This window comes from Micromesistius poutassou (genome assembly GCF_964030765.1).
Source record: "Micromesistius poutassou genome assembly, chromosome: 8".
Classification (NCBI taxonomy): domain Eukaryota; kingdom Metazoa; phylum Chordata; class Actinopteri; order Gadiformes; family Gadidae; genus Micromesistius; species Micromesistius poutassou.
In genome coordinates, this window is record NC_140278.1 from 4,620,824 (window position 1) to 4,647,739 (window position 26,916).

At 45.5% G+C, this 26,916-nt stretch overlaps 2 protein-coding genes and 1 non-coding gene across 4 annotated transcripts in view; 1 reads left to right on the forward strand and 2 right to left on the reverse strand.

Annotated features, from left to right (window-relative positions):
- Window positions 1-75: 75 nt before the first annotated feature.
- Window positions 76-11,782, reverse strand: ice1 (KIAA0947-like (H. sapiens)). 2 transcript variants are annotated; one of them, XM_084472219.1, is made up of 21 exons: window positions 11,271-11,782; window positions 10,944-11,002; window positions 10,569-10,622; window positions 9,635-9,746; window positions 9,298-9,374; window positions 9,167-9,204; window positions 8,957-9,039; window positions 8,665-8,741; window positions 8,450-8,487; window positions 8,274-8,356; window positions 8,013-8,049; window positions 7,590-7,646; window positions 7,418-7,501; window positions 6,748-7,220; window positions 3,607-6,654; window positions 3,166-3,334; window positions 2,470-2,630; window positions 2,016-2,206; window positions 1,791-1,891; window positions 1,526-1,624; window positions 76-1,044 (listed from the first exon to the last, which is right to left on the reverse strand). In XM_084472219.1, the coding sequence occupies exons 1-21, from the start codon at window positions 11,358-11,360 to the stop codon at window positions 860-862; spliced, it is 5,316 nt and encodes a 1,771-aa protein (XP_084328345.1). In that variant the 5' UTR covers window positions 11,361-11,782; the 3' UTR covers window positions 76-859. The 2 variants fall into 2 exon arrangements, with proteins under 2 accessions (XP_084328345.1, XP_084328344.1); XM_084472218.1 differs by lacking the exons at window positions 10,944-11,002; window positions 11,271-11,782 and having other exon boundaries at window positions 10,421-10,853.
- Window positions 11,783-11,875: 93 nt separating this feature from the next.
- Window positions 11,876-11,947, forward strand: AC3HAE_022467 (transfer RNA glutamic acid (anticodon CUC)). The gene has a single exon. It is a non-coding gene; the product is annotated as a tRNA-Glu (tRNA).
- A 3,406-nt stretch (window positions 11,948-15,353) lies between these two features.
- The window catches only part of adamts16 (ADAM metallopeptidase with thrombospondin type 1 motif, 16), a gene marked incomplete at its 5' end in the record, with an annotated part of 50,650 nt that continues 39,087 nt past the window's right edge, over window positions 15,354-26,916 (reverse strand). Inside the window, 6 exons of the mRNA XM_084471874.1 lie at window positions 15,354-16,628; window positions 17,076-17,223; window positions 17,750-17,989; window positions 18,590-18,646; window positions 20,131-20,334; window positions 21,637-21,841. Of these exons, the coding sequence (XP_084328000.1) occupies window positions 16,513-16,628; window positions 17,076-17,223; window positions 17,750-17,989; window positions 18,590-18,646; window positions 20,131-20,334; window positions 21,637-21,841 (970 nt within the window). The 3' untranslated portion in view covers window positions 15,354-16,512. The remainder of the gene's footprint in view (window positions 16,629-17,075; window positions 17,224-17,749; window positions 17,990-18,589; window positions 18,647-20,130; window positions 20,335-21,636; window positions 21,842-26,916) is intronic.

The window sequence follows — 26,916 nt, forward strand, 5'->3', positions numbered from 1 at the left end:
TGCGAGTTCTTTAGTCAGATAAAAGTAATGCAGAGTAGACAACCCATATACAGCTTAATGTTTAATGTGAAAATATAAAATAATATCTGGGCTTTTAAATATACTCCATATTTACAACATATATATATATACATATTATCAATAGTTTGACTTATTTCTGAGATGTTCATAACAGAACATAACAGAAATCAAAAGCACGTCATAATTGAACATGTAACGTCACCTGAGGAAAGCAAACCATTGAACACGCCTGCATGGTGTCTGCAGAACCCATAGAGCTTGGAACAATTAAGTAGTGCGCAAAATCATATTTAGACACACAAATACATGAATGGAAGCACGCAAAAAAAAACATAGAAGACAATAAAAAAATAAAGTCGTAATATTCCAAAATGGTTGTATTTACAAGATAATTTAAGAAGAGCCAGTGGCTTGGTTTTAAACCTGCTGAGAAATGGAAGACACCATGGACAAAGGCGAAAACTTTCAAAGTGTTCACATGCAAGGCCCATCTTAACTTTTCCATTGTGGCGATTGAAGCAACAGAAGAAGTTTCCTTGGATTGGAATGGTCAACTCATGCCTAGCAGCTGATTGGCTGAGTAGTTTCATTAAGTGAGTGACTGAACATTTAGACGTCATGGGGGATTTAGGATTATAGCTTGCGATTTATTCAAATAACTTTGAAAATATTCAATATTCAAAATTTACTCGTCAGTGCTTCGCCATCACTGTGCCGGTATGCAACTTCATATTTAAGATTTTTTCACATTTACTAAGATTGTGGTGCAGCTACACTAAACTCTACCCCCCCCCCCCCACATAGTTTCTAGTAGTCAGTGCATGCCTTATTCTCTTCTCTATAAACTGTGGACCTGTCTGCAGACAGACGCTATCTGATTGATGCAGCTAGTGACCGCCGGTGGGACGCTGTGGCCCGTGTCTCCTCTCCACGCTGCCAGGGCGTCCAGCGCTTGCTTCGGGTGGCTAGGAGACAGGTCGTAGAGGCAGTAGACGGCCGCCAGCTGGACCTCCCAGGGCACACCTGTACGGTGGTTGCAATCATAGCAAGTCTCCATTCATTATTAATTCATGAATTTCTCAATTTGTTTATGCATTAATCTACGTCATTTCTAGGTTTGATATGGAGGACATTGTGAACTATCAAAGATATTTGATCCGAGACAAACAAGTAAGTAAAATTAAAGCCGATAGTAAAGGACGGACCATGAAAAGCAGCAGGGCGTGAATCGAATAGTTCACAGCAAATTGGACGAATGCTTGTCCTAAAATACTGTACAGCTACAACTGAGAGGAGTGTGAGGGCCCTGTGTGCCTCTGACACTGATGCCAATTCTCTGCAGAAGTTATACTTTAACCAAAGGAGGAGCCACAATCTGGCATTACTCTATGTTCGGTTGCTTTGGAATCACCCAGTACTTATGTTCTCGGTTAACCCTTTTTGGTATCCGGACCCAAGACCAAATAAGTGACAGGGGCTGATTAAAGCATTTGACGTCACATACCTTCAGCGTTGCAGTGTCTCACAAACGAATTGATGACACTGATGACGGTCATCACAGATGGAACACATTTTTCTTTGACTCCTTGTTGGGTTAATCTTCCTGTATGAGTGAAGAGACAACGACTCAGACTTCATGACAATCGTTTTTTCGCTGATGAGCTGAAAGTCATCGTTTACAAAACTACAAAATGGTACAGTTCAAATTGTATTTTGGCATACAGAAAAACACAAAACAGAAGTGGATAAAAAAAGAAGGTATAATTGACCTATGAGTCGGAGGACAGTGGAGACTGTGATATCAGAGATGAGCTTCGGTTGATTGGTGGGTTGAGTCACCCAACTGTCCATCAGCGGCCATAGCTCTTGACTGCAAACATACAGATACATACAGATCAGGGCACTCGTTTTTAGGTTTTTTCGTAAATCACTCGGTCAATTCTCTTCAAATTGCCCTTAAAAAAAAAGATTTTCACGAGATGTATTTTACTCACCCCAATACTTTCTCGTAGGTCCACTTCCACTTCATGTGCGCACACAGAAGGTCCAGTGTGAACACGCGGTCCCATGCTTCGCTACCCAAGTCGTCCCCGTGCCTCTTGTTCTTGGTGAACGAGAGGCCCGCCCCACTGCGAACCTCCGATAGCGTTCTGGAGATTAGCTGCTCCACACCACAGGAAGGGCTCTGTAAACACACACACACATGGCTCTAATCACTGTTGCACTTCATTTTGGTGTCCCGCAGGGCTATTTCTTAAGGCTCTTGCTGTTGTCATTGCACACTAAATCCATTGGCTCTGAGGTGTCCAACGAGGACACTTGTGCTGCTGGTGCCAAATCACTTGGATTTCACATATTACATTTACATAATTTATACCATGGAAATAAATACCATGGGAATAAAATAAAGATATAAATACTACCAGTTTATGGAAATGGTAACTTTACCTTATCCCAGTCAAGGTAAGCTGAAAGGCAGTCACGGATGTCTCCCTGTGCCTTTAACTTGGTGACGGCATGTATAGCCTGGCAGAGTTTACCCTTATGCTTAAGGACACAGGGCCATGTTGTCACTATAAACAGGATCAGCTTAGGAGCATCTTGGATATCTGAAAGAAAAAGCACTGAATTCATTTCACTCTGCTAGGCAGCCTGGATTCCATGGATCCGATTGTTCCTCAGCGAGGGAACCAATCACAGAACGGGGGGGGAGGACAGCAAGACAATGACGTCTATGCGACACACCGAAGCTTGTCGTTTGTTTATATCTATGGATCCAACATGGCAGCAGACGAGAAGTAACCTTTTGAAGCAGCCTTAGATAGTGTTCTAAGTAGTTTAGAACGCAAGTTTATTTTGATATTTATTTTTATTGGCTATGAGCTACGTACAGACGCATTTGATAGACAATCGTAGCGCCCAATGAACGGCTCTGGGCATTTGTAAACCATGCCTCAAATACAAGAAAATGAATGTGTGGTTCCAAAACTAAATCTTGAGATTTGGTCTGGCGTTGGCCAGGCTAAGTCCCACCTAGGCTTCGATGGTGGTGAAGATGTTTTTTCAGTGAGCAAAATTAATTTGAACAAAATTCAAAGCGCAAATTCAAGGTGCTATTTCAAGAATACAACCAATGTGCTTTACCTTCTCTGAGAATGCTGTAGGCTAGGATGTGAGCTCTCTCCCAGTCTCTCCGCTGTCGACAGATCCCGGCATACACCCTGCATAGGGCCTGTGTGTGTTCTCCACTAAGGGTTGACCTCTCATTCTTCAGCTTGCCCATGATTGCAGAAAGCAGTTCATCTGCTGTAAACTTGAGAACAAAAGTGAAAACAAATCAAAGGCAGAAAAAATAACCTGTACCTCGGCTCACACCCAAAAACGCATTCAGAAAAATAAAAAATAATATTTTTATTATTTTTATATTTATACTTTTATATTTATACTCTACTTCTGCTTATCCACACAATTATTGATAGGTATGCTTGTATATCATTCCACCTTAAATGATTGTAGTTAACTATTCTGAATACTCTCCTTTATAGCCATGGTTACACATGAGCATTGACGACAAGGGAGACTCACCCATTTGCTTCGAGAGAACTCGGCGATGACCTCCTTCTCCTCGTCCCGCAGCACAGGTTTCTTGGAGAGGTTTCCCACAAGCAGGTGGCTTTTGATGACCGGCAACACGTCGAAGCAGTGCGATACAATTTTCTCCAGGGACTCGGGTATCGACAGTCTAGCCCCAGGCGCCTCCCCTTCCGTCGACTGAGGGGTCACTTTGTTCTGAAGCTCCTCCGGCACCGACAACCGCTCTGGTGGAGCGGTGTCATCCGGACCGGGCGAGGCGACGGAGCGGATGGCGGAGGGCCTGCGCGAGAGGCCGTCCAGCCGGAGGCACTTGGCACTTTTGGGCTGGGGCAAATCACCACCGGGCCTCTTCAGCCCCTTCAGCTCCGTCTTGGTGAAGGCGGTGGACGAGGAGTTGACCGTTTTGAAGCCAGACATCTGACCGAGGCCGGCGGCGTGGGCGGAGGCGGTGCCACCGCTCTCCACGGGGGAACCGCCAAGGCTGACGTTGCCCCGGAGGATGCTCAGCGTCCGGGCGCGCGCCGACATGTCCGGGTACATGGTGTCCAGGATCCTCATGGAGCTCTCCTGGGAGGGGCTGGAGGAGGAGCCGGAAGGGGAGCTCACGGCGGAGGACGGCAGGCGGCCGGGCACCGGCACGGCGTGCTTCGGTGTGGCGGAGCCAAACTGAAGCGGCGACGACGGCACGCCGTTGGGCGAGGGGCTGTGGAAGAGAGGCGAGCCGTTGCACACCACGCCGGGCTGAGGCGGGACGTTGGAGAAGCGCTGCGCTTTCAAGGGCGACGGGAAGGAGAGCTTTCCGATGGCGTGCCGCGGGTTGATGGGTTTGACCAGCTTGGGAGGTGTCTCGCTCAGAGGGGTTAGGAGGGGGGGCAGAGGCGGGCCCATTTCGGAGCGGACCTGGCACATTGCTGGTTGCGTCCTGATGGATGCCTGTGCAGAGCAGCCAGCCTCTGCAGACGAAACATCGGCTACGGGGCTTTCTGTAGGGGCCCCGGGTTTCAAACGCTGCATTTTTGCAGTGGGCAGGAGCAAAACGGGACCCGTTCGATGACATAAAGCAGGCATGTGGTGCTTGAATTCCCTGGGCACCACTTCAGAGGCAGCGACAAAGGTTTTGGCCTCATCTTGGGCTCCATCATTGGAATTATTAGTTACCTTGAGAGCCCTAGTGTCCTGAATAGCATTAGTGTCTTGAATAGCACTAGCATCTTTAATATCATTTGTTTCCTTTATAAGGCTTGTATCCTTGACATACCTTGTTTCCTTTATAGGGCTTGTAACCATGTCATCACAAGTTTCCTTAATAGGACTAGTAACTTCTATAGGCCTACTCTCCATAATATGACTAGTATCCATGATAACACTAGTATCTTGAATAGCCCTAGTTTTCTTTATAGGGCTAGTATCCTTAATATCACTAGTATCTTCAACAGGACTAGTTTGCTTAGTAGGATTAGCATTGATCATAGTGTTTTTAATAGCCCTATTTTCCCTTATAGCGCTTATAACCTTAACAACACTAATATCTTCAGTACGACTAGTTTCCTGGGTGGGAGTAGTATCCTTGATAGCACTAGTGTCCTTTATAGCACCACCATCTTTAATGGTCTTAGTTTCCTTTACAAGACTAGTCTCATTTATAATATTAATATCTTCAATAGGACTAGTTTCCTTAACAGGACTAGTAGATTCAATTAGAGTAGTTTCGGTAATCTGTGCATTACCTTCAATTAGACTAGTTCCCTTAATAGGACTAGTAGCTTCAATAAGAGTAGACTCCGTAATCTGTATATTACCTTCAATAAGCCTTATTTCCTTAATAGGACTAGCATCTTCAATAAAATCCTTTTCCTTCAAATGACTTGTTGCCTTTGTAGGATTCAAAGCAGCAGTAATATCCTTCTTAGGGAGTTGGTTTTCCTCTTTTTCCACCATGGTCGAAATTGGAGACCTCAGAGGGGAAAGGGTTCTGACCGCTACAGCCCCATTGGGCATTGCCGCAGAAGCTGGCTCTTCAGTCATTTCAATTTCCTGCATTATGTCTTTATCGGCTTCCCACTTAGGGTTGAGAGGGTTATCTCGCTCTTCTTTCTGTTCAGCAGTTGCATCGATGGCACAATGGATACTGACGGCGCATGCACCAACTGGTGCCTTGGGCGATTTAGACTGGCCTCCAAACACACTTTGGTCTTGCGGGTCCTTTCCCTCACAGACAGACACTAATGAATCCTGACGTGCTTTCCCTGGCGGCACACTGGCTTCCATGTCCACCGATGTGTTGTTATGAGCCTCTGATACAGTAAGTAACTCTGCAATGCTATCACTCCCATCGCTAGTCGTTTCATCAGGAGAAATTACATTGGATGTCATGTCCACTGCATCCACCTCGGAAATAACTGGCTGGTCTTCCCGCAACTCTGCTGCTTCCAAAAGTTGTCCAGCATCCTCAGTGTGACAGAGTTGAGGATTGTCAATGTCCGTTTCCATAGGGATAATCCTTTTGGTCTCTTTTGAACAGTCTTTCGCTTCTATAGCCAACAACTCCATCGATTTACTTGGACTGATACGACACGACTCCGTATTCAACTGCACATTTTCTGACTGTTGGTCAACCTGCATATCCTCTTCATTGTTCATCTCTTCATTGTCGGATGCTATTCCCGTCCTCTCCTTGATGTCAGCCGTCAACACTTGATCCTCCATGGTCATGGACTCGTTTTCATTGGAGACACCGCCAAGGTCCTGTCGATGGACGATCGCTAAATCTGAATATTGTTCCGTTGGTAGTGCAGGGCTGTTTGGACACTGCTGTGACTTTGGAACTGGGATGTCACATTCAGTCCTAAATACTGCATGTGCGACCTCGTCGCTTTGCACTCCAGCAGATAGCCGACACTGGTTTGACTCGGGTGTTGGCACCAGCGATGTGTGTGTGTCTTGAAGAGTAGGGGTGCACACATGCTGGGTTCCAGGTGGAGCCTCTTGCTTATGATCCTCTCTCTCTGGATGGCTCCCGTCAGCCTCTTTAAAAGCCAACTGGAAAACCATGAAGAATTAGTTTGTGAACTTATACATAATTTATTTAATTGTTACCAGGTGTTCTAAATAAAAGTTAAATCAAATAGTTACCATGTCCATAATTGGGGATATGCAGGCTGGAAGAGGCTTCAAGAACTCCGCCAGCTCCTCAAGGATTGAGTAGTCCACGTTGTTGTCAGCCACGCCCGTTTTCTCCCCTTTGTGTTGTGCTTTAGAGCGCCGCTTTCCCTTGGTTAGAGAGTCCATCTTCTGCTGGCCTCCCACGAGGTGTGGAGATGTTAGACACTGGGCAGCTTGCGGAGAGGTGGACGGGGCCTTCACTGGTGAAGAAGAGGCCTTTGCTGGTGAAGAAGAGGCCTTCACTGGTGAAGAAGAGGCCTTTGCTGGTGACGAAGAGGCCTTTGCTGGTGACGAAGAGGCCTTTGCTTGTGAAGAAGTGCCGTTGGATGGTACGGTGTACTGGTGGGGCTCAGACACTCTGAGCGGATCCGCTTGGGCCCGGTCACATTGCACCGGATGTTGCTGCGGTCCGTTTCTAGGCAAGACTTGATAGGCATTGGCCTCTGAAGGAATAAAAAGGGAAGAGAGGACGGACTAAACGTTACTGCATTGTTGCTCCCTGAGGGACTCAGAAATCGTCATCAGACGCTTTGGAGGAAAATTTTTAAATAATATTTTTTTTTTATTAAAAAGATGTAAATAACATTCTACCCGACAAATAACACCTTTAGGGTTCAGCTGAGTTTTAATGATGCATTACCTGCCAAATGTAAAGTGCTTGCAGGCTGCTGTGTCTGCGGGTTTACACAGGTCCACAGATTCTCCAGCAGCCGAAGGACCTTTTCTGTAAAAGACACAAAGCAGCAATTTAACAGCAGCAATGTACTTGAAAAGACCAACGCGGTGGATCCGGCCCGAGGCTAAATGCATACCTTTGTCCACTTTGGGCTCCGATGGCACAACTGCTTGAGTGGACACACTCCTACATTCTGTTAGAACATAATCAATAAGAATAAAAGTGAGAACAAAGAGATTGGCAAGGAAAGAAAAATGGGACATTTGTGTGTATGAATGTATAATTTTATTTCACCATGAGTAATTGTCCAATCCATTACTTTTAATGTAATGTCTACACACATTATGACTGCTGGGTTAAACAGAAGATTGTAGACATTATATATATCAAATCCCACTGCTAGTCCACTACGTATTTAAAGGATGGATGATTTAGAACCGCTTGTTTAACCAGCTAGAATTACCTATTCCAGAGTTTGATACTTACAGAATCAAGAACATATTGTCCAACGCACAATACCAGTAAGTACTTTAATGGTAGAGCACTGTGTGATTCTTACCTTTATTTCTTTCTCTTTCCAATTTTATCAGTTTGACCTGAAATACAAATACAAGTCATTTCATCAGACTATACGGTAAAACTATTTCTGAAGTCAATTATATAAAGTCCCAAAATACAAAAAATAAAGTAAAGAAAATAAAGAAATAAAAAATAAATAAAGTGCCAAAATACACAACACATGTTCAATGTGATGCATCCCTGAAATCCAAAAAGGAAATATTCACATTGAGTTCTTTGTGAGAATCAGCCATCACAGTACCTGAAGGTCATGTGTGTTCCTCTCCAGTAGATCATTTTCTCTATTAAGTTGGGATATATGAAGTGTCTGCTTGTGATTTGATTCTGAACGAGAGAACAACAGCAGTTGGGATTAAAAATGTTAGAAAACGTTCTAGTTCAATCGGCAGGACGTGAGGACAAAGCTGAAACACCAACCTTTAAACAGCCTTAGTTGATCCTCGAGATTGCTATTGCTGTTGAAGGGAACAGAAATGTCAGGCATTAATTTGGATTTTAACATTTCTGGGGTGGTAACAAGTTCCTCTGACGACATTATCGAGGTGGAGGAGAACAATTTGCATTTTGAATTTATGGTAGGGAAAACAGCAGGCAAACCAGATGGGAGGGGTCATTTTGTGTTTAGTACTTACATGGTTCTAGTCTTGGCATTCTCCTCTCTCAGGCCTTGAACCCTATCTGCTGACGCCTGAGAGGTCTTCAACGAAGCCTAGAAGTTTGTGAACACAACTGATCAAGATATCTTGTGATCTCTTAGGATACTACTAACATCCCCTTAATTGATACAATGGAGAAAATCAAGCTACAATGGAAAATAATCTAGCTATTGGAAAATCTTCAAGAACCTGTTTTTAAAGCAATATTGAATTGCACAAAGAATTAAAAGCTGTTTGACAGCCTTTAGTGGAACGTTTTTTGGCTTACCTGTGTTTTCAGCAAATCATTTTCAAGTGAGGCTCTCTCTCTTCTGAGATGTGCATTCTCAAGGTTCAGCTTTTCTTCCCTGTCTGCATATTTAAAATAGTGGAGAAACACAAAATCTTTTAATACCATTATACCATTCAGCCAAACTACAATGAAACAGAGCATTAGAAAATGATGTCTGTATGATAAGCCAAAAGGAATATGAAATACCTTCCATGTCCTTGACTTGATGTTGAAGTCTCTCATTCCTGTTAACCAGAAACAAGGATGTGAACATAAAAAACCCAACAGGACTCATAAAGCCAATTGTTAACTACTTGGAGACAGAGTTCATGTCCTACTCTGTTGTCGTTTGGACGCCTTTCTCCTTCAGTCTCTCCATTTCTTCGGACATCTGAGCGTAAGTCCTCAGAGATTTCTATAAACAGGAACAACAGGAACAAATCAATGTATTTAAAAATATGAAATAGTTATAACTAATGCAAAGTAGACTTTTCATAAATGTTGTGAATAATACACAATATAGGCTGCAACAGATGCCATACTGAGACTGTTCAATACAATACAAATATCAAACAAATAAACTTAAAAAGTAATGTTGAACTATGTTCTCTTTAATCAATTGAAATAAACATATTTTTATGAGTGGCAAATGTCAGAATTCCAAAATGTCTGTACCTTTGCTTCTTCCAATTCTTTCCGCACAGACTCCTGACATGATTTCTCCTTTTCTAGCGCGAGCAGTTTGGCCTGCAACTCTTCCACTTGTTCTTTGAGCCTATTCGCTTCACTGTGAATGAAACATTAACACATCATTTTATTGGATTTAAATAGATATAGCAGATACAATTGACCTGTTGCTAAGCTCCACCTTTAGAACGCAGATGAGCCAATGACATTCCAGCCGCAACTATACTCGGACATTGGCTCTGACAACTCCATTGAAAACAACAGGGAGGAGGCATAATATAACAATTTAATGGTGGATTTATTGTCAAACGATGTGCTTGGGGAACATGTAACACGGACATCCACGGACGTCGGTATCCCGAGAGGCTGCAGAATGGGGTATATTTCATCCTTTTTCCCAAGCCACAACGGGACAAGAAAAAGTGTGTAATGTGGATCAGACTGTGCGGAAGGCAAGAATACCAACTCAATTTAAGCTTGTTACCTTCTGTATGTATTTTAAAGTTTTGAATATACCCCTCCATAACGTAATGCGGTCCCTTTCGATTGATCCTGGAAGAAATTAAATCCCTTTTCGCCCAAAACTCCTCCAAAATCTGCTTTGATATACTGTCAGCTGACATTTTTCCATCTGTTTTTGTTATTGAGTCCGTTTGTTTGTCCAGCTCATCATGGTAACGACGGGGGGCGCGACTTCGCGACAGGTCAATTGGAATTCAGAAACACACAGACACAGCATTTATATATATTGTGAAGAGAAATACTTTATCATACCTTTGCGATCTTTGAAGCTGTAATAAACTGTCAAGGAACAAGACGTATACATTTTTCCAAAACCAAATAAACTGAGGTTTGACGTGTGTGTGTGTGTGTGTGTGTGTGTGTGTGTGTGTGTGTGTGTGTGTGTGGATATACATCACATATTTGCAAAAAAAGGATATCATCATACTTCTCTTGATATTCGCTCAGCAATTGGCTACAGTGGGGTTAAAGAAAGACATTTGTTTGTTTTCAAGGACACATTCAATATGACGTCATATAATTATAAACACGTGTAGGCCTGGTACACACCGTTGTGGCTCCTGACAACATTATGAGCCCTTATCTTCAATTAATCCAATACGTTAAGTTACATATCTCGTCTACCACCTAGAAAATAAACTAAACCAACCCCGATAGTTCACTGAAAGCGACTTTAGAAACAATCTAGGAACGACTGTTCCGTTTGTGTTGTGATGTCCCAATGACAGCATGCAGAATGACAATTGCGTGTAACGAATACAAAAGATGGACCAACCCTGAGTCAGTGATCTTCTGTTTCAGTGTGAGGAGGGTTGCGACATATTCATTCAAACTCTGTGATAGCACGGGAAATAAGAACATTTAAACAACACACAACGTTAAGCGTTCAAAACAAAACAGGATACACATGGGGCGCATTCCAACTCTACCGCGTATTATGTCACTAACGTACGTAACGTAACGGTATTGCAGAACATTGACACATATTTTACTTCAAAATGTGTTGCATAACGTTACACTTATTTAGCGTTATCAATCACACGACTCTCAGCTTCGGAGGTTCACTTTTAAGAAGTTTTTAAATAAAAAGGTATGAACTCACTCCGTGCAGTACAGAGCAGTTATGGCAGGCTCCGACCGTGGCTTCTGCCGCGATTCGAGCGGCTTTGGATTGAGTCTCCCCCGGCATCATGTTAACGGCTTCGGCGTTAATCCAGATTCAATACAAAAAACAAATGTTTACGGTTTCCTAAAGCCCTTGCGTTTGTTGAGTTCCATAGAGACGCTGTCAACAACACAGCGCGTACGTCTTCGCATCTCCCACGTTTACCGAGGACCCCTACTAGGACCTCGTTAAGGGTGGTTATCAAAATGCCTGTGTAAAAAAAAGCAGCAGACCGATTATTCGATCCTTTTGCAGAACCACAACGCATTGAAATACGTGTGTAAGTATGGAAGAAAATATTGGAATAAAAACCAATGTGTTATTGATTGTTGTATTCTGATTGTTAAAATCAAAATTATTTGATTCAGGCAACTTATGTGGTTGGAATGTTTGCGATATATCATTGAAAACTATACTCAATTTCTTTACTGCGTTTGCCTGTTAACGAATTTATATAATATCTATAATCCGCAATATTCTAAATATTGTATGTAATTTCTGAGAAACGTTCTTTTACTTGCTCAAGTAAAATGGAATCAGTTTCCCTGGTGGTCTAGTGGTTAGGATTCGGCGCTCTCACCGCCGCGGCCCGGGTTCGATTCCCGGTCAGGGAACACGACTTTTGCCATGTCCAACTCCTTCGGTTGCTATTCTGTACATATTTAAAGTCGAAGTGATCTCCTTTTTTCAGCTGGAATTCAAAGTATGAAAAAAGGTAAAAGAATACGACGTGGCAAGTCAGTTCCTTGAAAAAGGGGGGCATATCATGATGACCTATGGCAGCTTTGTCACACCTCTTTAGTACCGTTGTTGTATATTGGCCCACTCGGACGCCTCGTCCACCGCTTCCCATAGTATGCTCTACATGTCCGCACGCACCTCGCCACCGGTGTCTCCTTGTCCTGATGTCACGGAAAGCAGAGTGGACCGTTCACAAACTGTCTGGAGGGGACAGGCAAAATCACAGCATTTCGCTCCTGTTTTCTCTAAATCAAGGTCTTATTTCAGCATGAGTAGGTTAATACAATGGCATTGAATACTATGTTGAGTTCATATGTTCATATAAAACACATTACCACGTCAAAACCCGCTCTTTAATATGATTTATATATCTCCAATAAGAACGTCCACGTACCGTAGCCTACAGACAGAGTTCAAAAGTCTATGGATGGTGGTTCTTTTTTCTTGGTTCATTGTAATGTCCGTGTTTTGACATTAGATAGTGCTGTTGGACCGAAAACAGGTCTATCCCTCGTCTCCCGCCCTCCCTCGCCTCCCCCCGCACCATCTCTCCAAATATACCAAAACGTGTACCTACACATTACCTTTCTGTGTTTTTGAAATAACTTTGGTGGAAAACATGAGCAAGGCATCTACTGGCTTAGATCACATTAAAATGTAACCTTCTAAATCCTAAATCAAATCCTAAATCAAACACATATTGGTGATGAATCAGACAAGCAGACGATGTAGTAGCCTACCCATTAATTTGACTCATCTGATCATTCAGACTGAGCTGCCTGGATTGGGCCGCTGGTTGTCACTCCGTTTGACTCAGGCTCCTAAACTTCACCTCACGTTCGTTTGTTTTCTCTGCTGTTTTTTTCCCCCCACAGCTGATTAGTTCCAGTTTCACGTGGGAAAGTTTCACGGAGACGTGTGACAGTTGCAGCTTGCGTCTCAAAATCATGACGTGGTGCTCCTCCTGATGGACGCTCAAACAGTGGTGACCCGCAGACGGCATGCAAGGTTTTTTTGACGGAGGAGGAAAAGAAGAAGAAGAAGAAGAAGAAGAAGAAGAAAGAAGAGCTGAAAGGTGCTGGAATGGCTGTAGGCTGTTCCTGAGAGAAACCTAATAGCCTTCGCTCTGTACCCTTCCAGAGCAGATCTTCAGAGTATAGCTGCCAGGCAGACAGATAATTATGTAGTTTGAATTTGAGATGCAGTCAAAGATAAAATAGTTGACGGTAGAAAAGGTCTCTTTGTGTTGTCTTTGTGTTTCGCTCTGACTTCTTCATTTGATTGATCGTGCCTGTTGCTCTTGCGTGGGGCCTTCCGCTGTGACAATGCAAAGCCTATATTGTCCCGTTTGTGTTTAATCTCCTTTAATAAAAACAGGCCTTTTTCTGGTAGGATATGAAACTGAACGGAAGAACACATTCCCTGTGCAGGCGAGGATGTTACAATCGACTTGATTGTTACAATGTCCTCAAAATGGAAGTGTCTCCCCTCCGTTCCTCCCCTCTTCCCCTTGGTTGTGTTCCCGTCTTCTCTTTGTGGGAAAAGTTTTCTGTTAACTGGTGTGCAAAGCAGCTGATGAAAGTGCATTCCAAATGTCACTGCTGTTTGGGTTAAAGGAACACACACACACACACACACACACACACACACACACACACACACACACACGAGCACACACACAAATACATGGGGGGGTGTATCTGTGTCATCTGAATTTATTGTGGGCACTTTTCTAATTAACCTAATTAAGGATATTGGTTCCATATATCTGTGTGTGTGTGTGTGTGTGTGTGCGTGTGCACGCGCGCGCGTGTGTGTGTGTGTGTGTGCACTGCATCACTTAGTGAACATAGGCCAGGGTAAGGGTGTGTTTTTGTTCCCAGGCAAAAGTCTGCTTTGGAAATCAATGAACACACGCACACACACTGACTCAGTACCCACAGCTGAAACACACACACACAGCCCTAAACACCGCCCCCACCCCCCCCCCCCCCCCCACCACCACACACACACACACACACACACAGTAACGCGGTGCCCACAGCTGACCGGTCATAAATCTGTGTGAGCTCGCGGAGTGACGGCAGGGAGGAAAGACCCTTCTTGTCTTCCACCTCACCCCTCGTACGCTCCCCTCTCTTCACATTTCTTTTCCATGACAGCACCGTGAGTAGCACTCAAGACGGTCCACCCTCCTTCCTCCTCTATCATCTACCCTTCCTTCTGGCCCTCCCTTCTCCCTATGCCCCCCACCCTCCCCCAGGAGGATGGGCTTTGATCCAGAGAAGAAGAAGAGAGCAGAGGACGGTGCCATGGGCATCTGCTCAGCCCTGGTCAGGGGCTTTAAATGGAGAGTCCAGACACCCTCATGTCATAGGTGTTGACAGGGCTAACTTGCTATACTCTGCCACGAGTGTCAGACAGCCAGGGTGCTGACTTGCAACAATGCTCCCACTCTCGAAGCCCAGATATGCTCAGGGTTGCCCTCGCCAGGATGGGTGATTCAGAGGATTATCCAGCTTTTGTTGTGGGTTTTATGCACCTCAGGCATTGGAGGAAGCTTTGTTTTGGGTCATGGCTTTGAAGTGGAGGGACAGGGAAAAAAACAGAGAGGATTTTGCAGACCAAGATTTATGATAACAAATGTAGTCAACATCTCCTTTGGAGATAAGAACAAGGAAGGTGTATGTTCTTCATTTTTGTTATCCAAAGAAAAAAAACATTGATTTTGGTTGTCTTCTTTGGCATAAACAAGACAACCAGAATCAACCATGTTCTCTGTGACTCACTGAAGTTTCACCGTCTGTCTAGCCGTCTTACGTTTGGTTTGGAGACCTCCACTGTTCTCCGTTAGAACAATGCACAAAAGCTGTCCTGTTTCTGGGCGGCAGGAAGTCCTGCTCGAGGCGAACAAGGGCACTTTTCAACCATCAAATCTGAGGTTGTTAGTGTTGGTTCATATGTTTTAAAGAGGAACCTGGGGTGGGTTTGATGGTAACATTGGGTGAGGGTCAGAACCACCGAGGTGAACAGGAACCTGTGTAAGAGTTGCTAAGAGGAGGGACGTGCGTTTGTTTATTGTGATTTTTCAATTGCATGCTTGTGTAAATCGACTCGCCCTGTAAGCCACTGTAGACGCTACATTTCAGTGCTTTCATGAGCAACTTTGCTGTCCTGCTCATGGTGGGATTATGAGTTTCCACATGATCAGGAGTCAAAGGTTAAAACAAAGAAAGCACAGACTGTCCATCACTTGTCGACATCCACAATGAATCTATTAAAACAGGATTCTTTAATGGGTCAATCAATATGAAAAAAAAAAGATCCCTCGGAACATAAAATGTAAAATGTAAAAAAAAAAGAAAAAAGTGCAGGTTTACGCAGAACCTTGCAGTATGCGATACAATTAATGACAAAGGGTAATTAGGGAGGGGGGGTATGATACAATTAACAAACTGACACGACACATCCTTACCGCTTACAAATTCGGTTTTCCTGCAGTACTGTACTGTTACGCCAATAAATAATAAAAACAAGTAACGCTGTACATGGTTCGTCCAGGAAGTCCTTTCCGAAAGTCGGAGTCTTGGCAGTTAACGTCAGAATTGCACACGCTTAGACATTACTACACGATAGCACCATTGTGTTGAGAGGCTTCAGTCCACCAAACCCCTCCATTTCCTCATGTATGTAATACTTCTTTACATGTAACAACAACAAGTGATGAACATCAACATACATCCGCTCACCTGAGGCCAATGCTGAAAGTTTTTGTACAGTACTATCTGATGGGGGGCATTTTTAAATAACCCTACTGAATCAAAACGTGAGCCTCTTCTTCCTTGAGCAAGCCTTGGATTTCTTCTAGGGCCCAGTTCTGGGATTCACCCTATTGTCTGAGGTTATGATCTCTCTGCACTGGGAAAAGCCTGTTTTATCACTTCCTTTAAGGAAATTAAGCCCAGTTCTTTAAGTTGGCAACGGCTCTCTTTGGACCAATGACAGAAGGTTTGGCATTCTCGGGTGGTATAGATCTTGTTCTCTGAAACACTATAAACAGGGGGTGCGATTTAGTCGTTTTACATGTAATCACTCAAACGATTTTTTAATTAGAACAATCTTTCTCCCCCCTCCCCACTGTTCAGTCGTCCCTTTCTTAGTCTCCCCTTTATTTCGGTTGCCCCAACACATTCCTCCTTTGTGCTGTCAGCTTCAAGTTCTTGTATCCAGATGTCCGGCATCGCAAGGAGAAGAAAGTGCGCTGTAAGCTCTTCTCCGCTTCCGTTGAAATGTCTTCAGATGGTCAGGGCCGGCCACACGCCCTTACGAAAGTAAACCAAAGGTGACCCAAGCATGGGCCTGGATCGCATTCTCTTTGTGAAGTCTATCAGTCTCTGGGTCTGTCTGTGTGTGTCTGGGTGGTGATCCTCTTCTTAGCCTATAGGTTTGAATGGGAACAGGATTTGCAGCACTGCTTGCCGTAGAACTTGTGGCTGCACACGCCGTGCTGGGGAACCAGGTGGCACCAGCTGAAGTGGTCCTTGCACCCCAGGTCTGCAGGGCGGGGATGGAGGGGTGGGGGGGGGGTGGGCGGGTGATGGGGGAAGACGGAGAACATGAGGTTACTTCACCGGGCCAATCACGGAATGCAGAGCGTAAGTGCGATTTGCATTTTAAACGTTTTGAGTCAACATCTAAAACAGTATTCTCACAAGTCAAACTTGAGATTAATAAAGATGGCAGGCAAATTTAAATCTGTAAGCCTGTAATTGGCCAACACAACCTCGGCTAGCAGTAGTATACTAAAAAAGTGTCTGTAAAGGTTTCAAATCAACGCCATGTGGAATGGCCACTGTATAAATATGTTTTTACAGTGTCATTTTACATTATATACATGTTTAAGGACTAAACTACAGTCTTATTGTGTTGTTGGCTAACCCAGGAGTATCCCTTTAATAAAAAGGTGTCCTGATGCGACGGTACTAAAGGCTGACGCTTTACCTTTCTTCTCAGGCTGGGGACAGAAGCTGGTGTTGCAGGCCTGGGAGATGCTGGGCTTGGTGTGGGGCGGACACCCGGAGGCAGGCTTCCCCTGGGCCAGGCACTGGACCGCTCTGGTCTGGACACCTCCGCCACACGACACCGTACACTGCAGGGAACCAAGGGAAAGGATTTCAGTTTGCTTTGTTCACCGTTATCAGGTTTCATTTTCTAGTCATTATGGGAAAACCCCGATTTCATGGCTTCTTGCTTCTATTCAGGGTTTGATGTAGTCAGAGGACTTGTAGCCCTAACCAATCAAAGTGGCAATATCCATTTAGCCTGAATTCCAATCGAATGACAAGAGGACTGCAAAAAAGGTTGTAAATTCAAATCCCAAATATACACGTCTCCCTAAGTAGTCCATTTACTGCGAGTGCAATGTCTTGTAGCTGAGCCAACACAATCGCCGCCTGACTTGGCTACTGCCTAATAGCCTTTTTTGAGCTAGTCTGGGCTCTATATATACAGTCTGGGCTCTAGTCTGGGCTCTATATATACAGTCTGGGCTCTAGTCTGGGCTGTATATATACAGTCTGGGCTCTAGTCTGGGCTCTATATATACAGGAACATACTAACACGTAATAGAGCAGGACTATTAACAAGCCGGTGGGGGGGGGGGGGGGGGGTCTGACCTGAGCCCAAGGCGAGGAGTACCAGTCGGTGGCAGGCGGAGGCGGCAGCGGCTGGGCCGGGGGCGGAGGGGGAGGCGGAGGGTGGAGGCGCTGCCGCGGGCTCCAGGGGTAGTGGCCCGGCGGGGTGGTCCGGGCGTGGGGGCAGTCGGCCAGGACGCAGGGCCTCTGCAGCGCCACCGACGGCTTGGGCACGTGGTGGCACTTCTTGGCGGCCAGCTCGCGGTACTTGCCCGCGGCGTCCTGGGAGTCGAGGGGAACACAGACGGACATGACGCCATTGCGGGACGGGACGGACGGGTTACAGAGTTTAACCTGCGCCGTGGCCCTCTTTTGCACCGCAGCTGTGGGCGCCATAAAATGAACTCTCTGAACTAGGGAAGGTTCTCAAGGATAAAACGCGCCCATCCGCAGCGACACGTACAGAGATTTTTTTCGACATTTTTAAAGATTTATTTTTTGCATTTCTTGTGCTTTGTTATAGAGTGAGGTAGACTGGAAGGCATGGGAGATAGAGGGGAGGCCATGCAGCAAAGGACCACGGGCAGGATTCAAGCCCGGGTCGCTGCGGTAAGGACTGGGCCTTAATGGTACACACTCTGCCCAGCCACCGGTGCGCCCGATGTACAGAGAATTTTTCTCTTTTGCCCCCCCCCCCTCCTTGAATAGCTATACTTTTAGGAACAACTCAAGCCACTAGAGGCTGCTAATTGGAAAACGTGCGTTTTGGCCAAAATAAACAAAGATGAAAATTTATCAAAAACTTTCATCACATGTGCAGCTCAGAGTGGAAAAATACAACTTTCAATCAAAATAACTGCAATGTAATTTGTTTTTTCATACCTTCTCGGCACACTTGATGAATCGCGTCTGGGAGCCACGGCCACACGTTACAGAACACTAGCAGGGGGTGGATGAGTCCAGAGTGAGACCAGAGGTAAAGGAAAGGGGGGGGTAAGACATGAGGAGGCAGAAAGGTAAAGATGTAGGGATAATGAGTTGATGAGATACAACCAAATACATTTACAGAGCAAAATACCTCATATTGGAGTGAGGCCTTTAAAGGTGATGTAGGCAAGATTTAAGATTGAATATTTGAGTGTAATTAGTTAGAAGTCAGCCTTTAGTGAGTAAAATCAGAGAGCGTCTTTTTGGTGTTAATAGTGTGTTCCAGATGGCTAGGACGTCTTCCGAGTTCCAAGTGGGGAAATCTCCCAGCTTTCTTGCGGCATTTCTCGGAGGGACACCCCCTTTTGGTTGGCCCCCTTGGAATTCTGAGAGTAGACGGAGCTCAGTGATGACGCTCTCAACAAAAATTGCTGTGCCGTGAAGAGATTTATTTTATTTGTATTTGTACCACGTTGGTCATTTTAATGTTGATTTGAAATGCTCTTACACACTTGATTACATTGCTACTTTATTCCGGCCACCAATTTATGCATTGCACGGTCTTGCTGTGCGTGCAATACAATGTAAAGTTGTGTTGTTGGTTTTCGAGCTGGTTTGCTAAAGAGGCTAATGTAGCTAACAATAACAATGACTAGCCAATGACATGATACGATCACAAAGACGAACGGGAACGCTATAAGCGCTGGAAAGTACAGGAAATTACATCACAAAAGCAACTCGGAAGGCTGGTGTCCGAGGCATCTGGAACACAACACACAAACTTTTGCTCTCTTCCGCTCATTGCTCACTCTCTCTTTAAACTCTGGAATCTCACCTACTGCACCTTTAATTCTGTTGCGCTCGCTGAGTGCAATGGAATTAAAGGTGCTCTAGGTTAGATTCCAGGGAGAGTGCAGTTTTAAAGGTAATTAAAGGTGCAGTAGGTGAGATTCAAGAGAGAATGCAGTTTTAAAGGTTATTAAGGTTGCAGAAGGTGAGATTCCAAAGAGAGTGAGAGAGGAATAAATTACGTAAGGGATAATGTATAGAACGCCGGTCATTATCGGGAAATAAGCCCAGACAGGGCGACTTGCTTTGCCCTGAAGGGGCTTATTTCCCGATAATGACCGGTGACGTTCTATACATTATTCTGCTTACTACACGGCTACTTGCCAAAACGAAAAAATAACTTCACACGGTGTGTCTTATTTGTTACCAGCATTCGTAGTGTTGATCAGCAGAGAAAAAGTCAGACAAAGACATTGATTTCGCTTAGCAACCGAGTACGCTGGGGTTGGTAAGTTATCGGACTACTTGCGGAGTGGTACGAAAAACTTAAAAAAAAATCCACTTTCCTTGACAGCGGTCATTATATGCTTAGCAACGGTCATTATTGAAAAATAATTAACCACCGCGAGTCGGGAGGGCCCACGCCACTGAACGGCGCGTTCCCACAGCCTTGAGAAGTGCCGTGTAATAATGAGTGAATAGATTACCTCTTGCCAGGTGGAGACGAACCACTGCACCTTGCGCTGCTTGGGGCAGCGCTTGACGAAGCAGCTCTCCTGGCCACTGGGCTTGTGCACGCCCGCACAGGAGCTGTCCGGCAGGGTGCGTGCGTGGGACCGGCCCTGGAGGGGGGCGGTGCTGGTGCACAGCACTGTCCTCTTCCTCAGGCCTTTGCCGCACAAGCGGGAGCACTGCGGATACGAGATGGCGACAACGTGCGGGTCGGTGAGCGTGAGGTGAGCTGTGGCCGGCGGGGCGGTGACACCTAGTGCTTCTTAACACCTCGTGGGTGGGGTCCTTTGCCATTGATATCCATGGGAACTGAAGCTGTTCGCTCACTGCTTTTGCCTTGCTGAACACCTTGTGCATTTTGTGCTGTGAGCGACTCCGGTTTCTGTGCCCTTGATGGTGTGATTTGTGTCAGACATTTCTTTTCCTCTTTCACAGTGCAAACACTATGTTTTTTGTGTGTACGACATGTTCAAAGTACCGTTATTTGACTTCTTTGTTTGGTTGTTGTACATTTTTGGTCCGTCGATTGTGTTATTGCGATTGTGTATTTGATATATGTTATGTTTCATGGATACAGCTCGACCATGTGCGATTCCTAGATATTTCATATCATATGGCATCAGGGTTTCTGAAGCCGAAGTAAGCATCAGGACTTATGGGTCACAGAGAGAAAAATATGTCTACAGTCAAATAGCTGTCATCTATTCAATAGATTTTCTTTTTAATAGTTTGCCTTCGGTTTGGCTTTTCTTTACTCTTTTCTTCTTGAAATGTAATTTAAGGTTCCCTGGAGACTTAATGATCATTCTTATCTGACATCAAGACACAGGCTTAATCATTTCCAAATCTAAGCTTTGGAAGGGTTAGACTGAATACAGCATGAATGAATGGCACTGTGCGAATGGAACCATCTGAGTGTAGTTTGAGGCCTTCAAAGGTACACTTGATCAACTTGAAGTGGATTCAAATCTCTTTTTTTTTTTTACCTTTTCAAACAAAACACATGCAATGTTTTAATAATGATGCGTACAGACATAATGCACTGCCTATGAACTGGTCTGAGGGGGAAGCATGGGAAATCTCAATGGGCCCATTTGTCACTTAAAGCCATTGAGAACATTTTGGTAAAAATATGTTAAAGCCATCATGGACAAGGTTAAAAAAATATGAAAAATGATACAATCCATTATCCTGGTCTTATTCACTCACTTTTAAATGCTTTAATTTGTTTTGAAGAGAAAATTCAGCTTATGGAGGACAAAAAAAACCTTTATCCACAAAAGAAAGATGATCATTTTTTTTATTTTTATAACTTTATTTTCAAAATTAAAGATGATTGTTTTAAAGCGTCTTTCTGTTTTTACCAGCTGAGATTGGAGCCTCGTCGTCAAATGTCGAGGCTAGCACACATGCTAACACAAATGCTAACACACACACGCTAACACACACATGCTAACACACATGCTAGCACAAACGCTCACCTGTGACCAGGGGCCGGGGCTCCAGACGGGGGGGCAGCTGTGTGCGTTGCAGGCCTGCCTCCGGCCCGGGGAGGGCTGCGCACACTGGGGGTCCCCCAGGGCGTCCACGTTGCTGTGGCTGGTCCTCTGGACGCACTGGACCTGCCGCGTCTGATCTCCTCCCCCACAGCTCCGGCTGCACGCCCCCCACTCCCCGACAGACCAGCTGGAGTGACACACACACACACACACACACACACACACACACACACACCAATGTGATATGGACCGCTGAGTCAACTCCTCAATCACTCAGAGCGGTGAGTCGATCAGCCATCGCTTCCTCCAGGCATCTCCCCCAAACGTCAACACAACATCCGTCGGCACTGATGTACTGATGAACACCCTGTGTGTTGCAGCCCCCTCTCTGTGTATTGCCCCCCCCCCTCCCCCCCTCTCCCCGGCCCCCTCCAGGCGTCTTGGGCACACCCTGCTCTTCCTCTGGAAGTGGAATTGACACACCTGGCCACCAGCCCATCCTATTGCTAATTACAGATTGAAGTGCCATTGAACTGTGTTCGACAAAACAAACTATGTCTCTACAATCACTTACACCTGGGAGGGCTGCGTCGTCTTATCACGCCCATAGACCAACACTCTTTTACATCATTGACATACCTTAAGGTATGGCTACTAGGTACCCGTTAACCTGTTGAACCTTTGGATACGTTACCCTGTTAAGCAGCAGTACTACAGTGTGTACAGGAGCACAGAGTGACACATTGTGACACACATTCTTGGTGGCGATAGGTGTGTGTTTGAGCCTGGTTGTACACAGTGGTAGATCGTTTTTGTACATAGTTGTGCAGTTTGCACATGGTGGAGATTAGATATCAGATCCCTGACAGGCCGAGAAACATACGGCTCGGCTTTGAAGTGGGTGCTTTGTAGAAACCGCTTTCATTTTAAAGCTAAGCCCCAGTCAAAATATAGCCAATGTACACCCTGTCAAACACAGACTCTGTTTGTCTTATAACGTAACCATACATCAAACCCCACTGGTAGCACTGATACAAGGTCCCAATGCCGGCCAATCAGAAGGATTCATTGTGATAAACAGAGATGGAGATCTTTCACCAGGATGGGGTGCTGTGGTGATTACTGGGATTTAGTTTTGAGCTCCACTTTAACCTCCACATTTAAAGAGCGCATCCCCTGATACAAACTGTATTATTAAGACACATCTTCCATATTCCTCCTGAGAGATATACATTTGTTTTCCCTCAAATAGTCTGTTGTGTTTTATCAAAACGACCCTCTGAAACCAAGACCTCGTGTTCTCTGTGCACACTTTTCACAACCTCGAAGAAACCCCATTAGATCTGAACTCAGTCTGCCTCTCCAGACCCATCGCTGAAGAGTATTCAATAAATAAACCCAGCTGAGAGCATATCACAAAATACACAACTTTAACTTTACTTTATCGCAAACTGGCCTGTTTCTGAAACGTTTGTGTACGGGAGAGGAGCTCTGAAGGGCCTCTGGAGAATCTAAACATACAACATCACCGGGAGGAAACTCATCTGCCCCCGGCAGTTGTTACAAGACAATGAAAAAAAAAAAGAGAAAGAAAAGGCAAAGTAACAACAGGGGGAAGGCCCGTGCAGCCGCAGCAGCAGCAGCAGTGACGGCGTGTATATGGTCGCGTTTGAGAGTAAGCAGGACGTCCCGGCCAGCGGTCAAAGGATTTCCCCGAGTTCTGGGTTCTGTGAGAGGAGACCAGCAGGGACTGGACGGCCATCAAAGGACGCTGAGAGGGGGGGATGAAGAGTGTTCCGCGCTAAGTAGAGATAATAAATTGGGTTGCCGTGTTTCGTGTTTCTTTTTTTTTTACGTTTCAGACACTGACTCATAAAGGGGAATGCTCTGGATTCATGTGGGATCAAGGATATAAATCGTAATGCGTTGAATGAAAACACAACACCGATATATCCCGGTGGCTGATGTTGCAATAATGCACATATGGTGGCTAAAGACGTCGTAATTCGTGGGAATCGCTGGCGATCCTTTACGGGTGAGTGAACTTTCTTTGGACTCAATATGGGATGGATTTAATGTCTTTTTTGGATTATGTTTATTTTTTTCCCCCCTCATAAATACCTCTATTATATATCGTGGCTGTAGTATAATTATTTTATCACAAGATATACTGGTAAAAATAGCGGTTAATGTGTTGGGACTTGGGCCTGATAGAATATCTCTGTGGTTCCCGTTTCAACAGCCTCAAAGTTCCCTCTTATATTCGGCCAATTGCTTCACTTTGACGCTGTATCCGATTTCAAATAAAAACAGAAATCACGCAATTATACGAGCCTCCGCGCCCTATAAATAACTAACTAGTTGTCTGGCCTGCAGTGGAGTAAGAGTTTATTACGGGCTGTAACCCCAGCACTGCGGCGGCCGGGGGTTCGGGTTCCCGTTTGACTCGGTGTTCCTGAACAGTGCTCTGGCAATGAACCTCAGCGGCTCCTAAAACCGCTGTGTCCGCAAAACGCTGCCATAGAAAAAATGAAGCGCGGGTTCTTCCAACGACAGTGACTCTTTACCCGCCCCCCAAAACTGCTTAACAAACAGAAAACAGTGCATTTCTGTGCTCATGGTACGTTACGCCTTGCCACACGGTCTGCATTCAAACCCAGACTCTACCGACCTGCTCTAGCTCTATGCTGGCCTCTACCGACTCTACGTGCTGTAGCTCTAGGCTTAGACCTCTACCGACTCTACGTGCTGTAGCTCTAGGCTTAGACCTCTACCGACCTGCTCTAGCTCTATGCTTAGACCTCTACCGACTCTACATGCTGTAGCTCTAGGCTTAGACCTCTACCGACTCTACGTGCTGTAGCTCTAGGCTTAGACCTCTACCGACTCTACGTGCTGTAGCTCTAGGCTTAGACCTCTACCGACTCTATGTGCTGTAGCTCTAGGCTTAGACCTCTACCGACTCTACGTGCTGTAGCTCTAGGCTCAGACCTCTACCGACTCTATGTGCTCCAGCTCTATGCTGGCCTCTATGTGCTGTAGCTCTACGCTTAGCCCTCTATCGACTCTACATGCTCCAGCTCTATGCTGGCCTCTACGTGCCGTAGCTCTACGCTTAGCCCTCTATCGACTCTACGTGCTGTAGCTCTACGCTTAGCCCTCTACTGACTCTACGTGCTCCAGCTCTCTGCTGGCCTCTACCGACTCTACGTGCTCCAGCTCTACGTGTGAGCTCCTGGCGTCACCGCAGACGACGACCGCTGCGACATGACCCTGTGATTGATGTGCTGTGGAATGAGCGGCCGGGGCCCCGTGATCCCGGGCCCTGGAGGTCCCTGAACTGTTGCCTGGACGACAACCAAGCATCACGCTCTGTAGACGGCACCCAGAGGAGATCCGGTGGCCCGCCGCCCTGCAGGTCGTATCGGGTGGCCTGCACACACACACACACACACACACACACACACACACACACAGGCACGCATGCAGACACACACACACACACACACGCACGGACACACACACACACACACACACACACACACACATTTGCAGACACACACACACACACACGGACACACACACAATCACACGGATGCAGACACACACACACACACAGACAGACACACACACACACGGACGCAGACACACACAGACACCGCCTGCCTGGCAGCGGGTCTGTCTGGCTCTCCCGGCGGCTCATCACAGGCATTGAATAGACTCTGACTATTTAATGTGCCAGTTTATGTGTGTAATAGGAGGGGGGGGGGGGGGGGGGTGCTTGTAAGTTCACACCTATCTTTGTGAATGTCAGTGTGTGTGTGTGCATGTGCGGGGGTGTCGCCGATGTGCTTATGAGGGTATGTGGAGCGATGCGGTGATATAAAATGATATCACCCCTCAGAACTCGTCCTTTCCATGATGTCATGCTCCTGCCGTCCACGATCCTCTGGTCTGCCGACGCAGCAGGAGGAGGAGGAGGAGGAGGAGGAGGAGGCGGACGGGAGACGGCCAGAATAGCCCGACACGCGGAGCCCGACGGGGGCTGACGGACTGTCTTGTCTGAGTGACCGTCTGTCTGAGTGGATGTCTGTCTGAGTGACAGACCGCCCTGGGCGATCTGTGTTGCTCAGCACATGTTTCAGCTCCGCGTGCCGGGCGCATGCGCACGACACGCACGTGCGTGCACACGCACGTGCACGTACGCGCACTCGCGTGAGCGCAAGCGGCCGCGAGGAAGGAGGCGTAAAGCTTGTTCAGAAAAATGTATAACCCTGAAATCATGAATTACAGCATTGTATTTATATGCAGTTGTTGAGGAACGCTGAATGTTTGCCACGACGAAATGTATTTTTGATTGAAGTAAACCGAAAGACCTAACCCTACGCTTTTATTTTGAAACCCACAAACCACAAAGGGAAACGTCTCAATGAACACACTAACTGAAATCCTGGTGCAAAACCACAACATGTTGCCAGTGGGCTCATCAAGGGGGATAATATACATAATGTGGACGTGTATTCCTCCATTACCCATGTGGCATGACTTGAAGGGCGAAGACATACACTTCATTAATGATGTGCATGTTGGCGATTTAGTATCATTTATGCCCTTTATAGTTTCTCCAACATAAAGCACATTTGAACCAAGTCCACAAAACTGCAGCTTAATTTACATCTGTTTGAAGAAAACGGAGAACAGATGCCAAAGCGTGCCATATTTAACTACACACACACACACACACACACACACACACACACACACACACACACACACACACACACACACACACACACACACACACACACACACACACACACATACACACACACATGCATTAGCTAAACAGCAGATGTGGATATTGGCAAAATAGTAAACAGTGGCGTGATAAATGTACAGCTTGTGTTATTGCCACATCTCCTACTTCAGTGCAAACACAACGTGTGTGTGTTGGGGATTTATTTTCTTGGGTCAGATCAGCACTAATATCTGGATTAATTCACACTTCTACAGTCTGTGTAGGAAGTAGGTAGGGATTCAAATGTTTTGTTTTTAACGCACTTCTCTCTCTCAAATCATTGTTGTGCGCACATGTTTGTGTGTGTCTGTGTGCGTTTGTGTGCGTGTGTGTGTCTGTATGAAGGGTCAACCGGACAACACCTTTCTGGTAGCCAAATGTTCAAATGTACAGTGTGTGTCTTTTGGTTTAACGTCAGCATTAAGCTCATTGTTAACGTTCATAAAACGTTTTTTTTTTTTTTT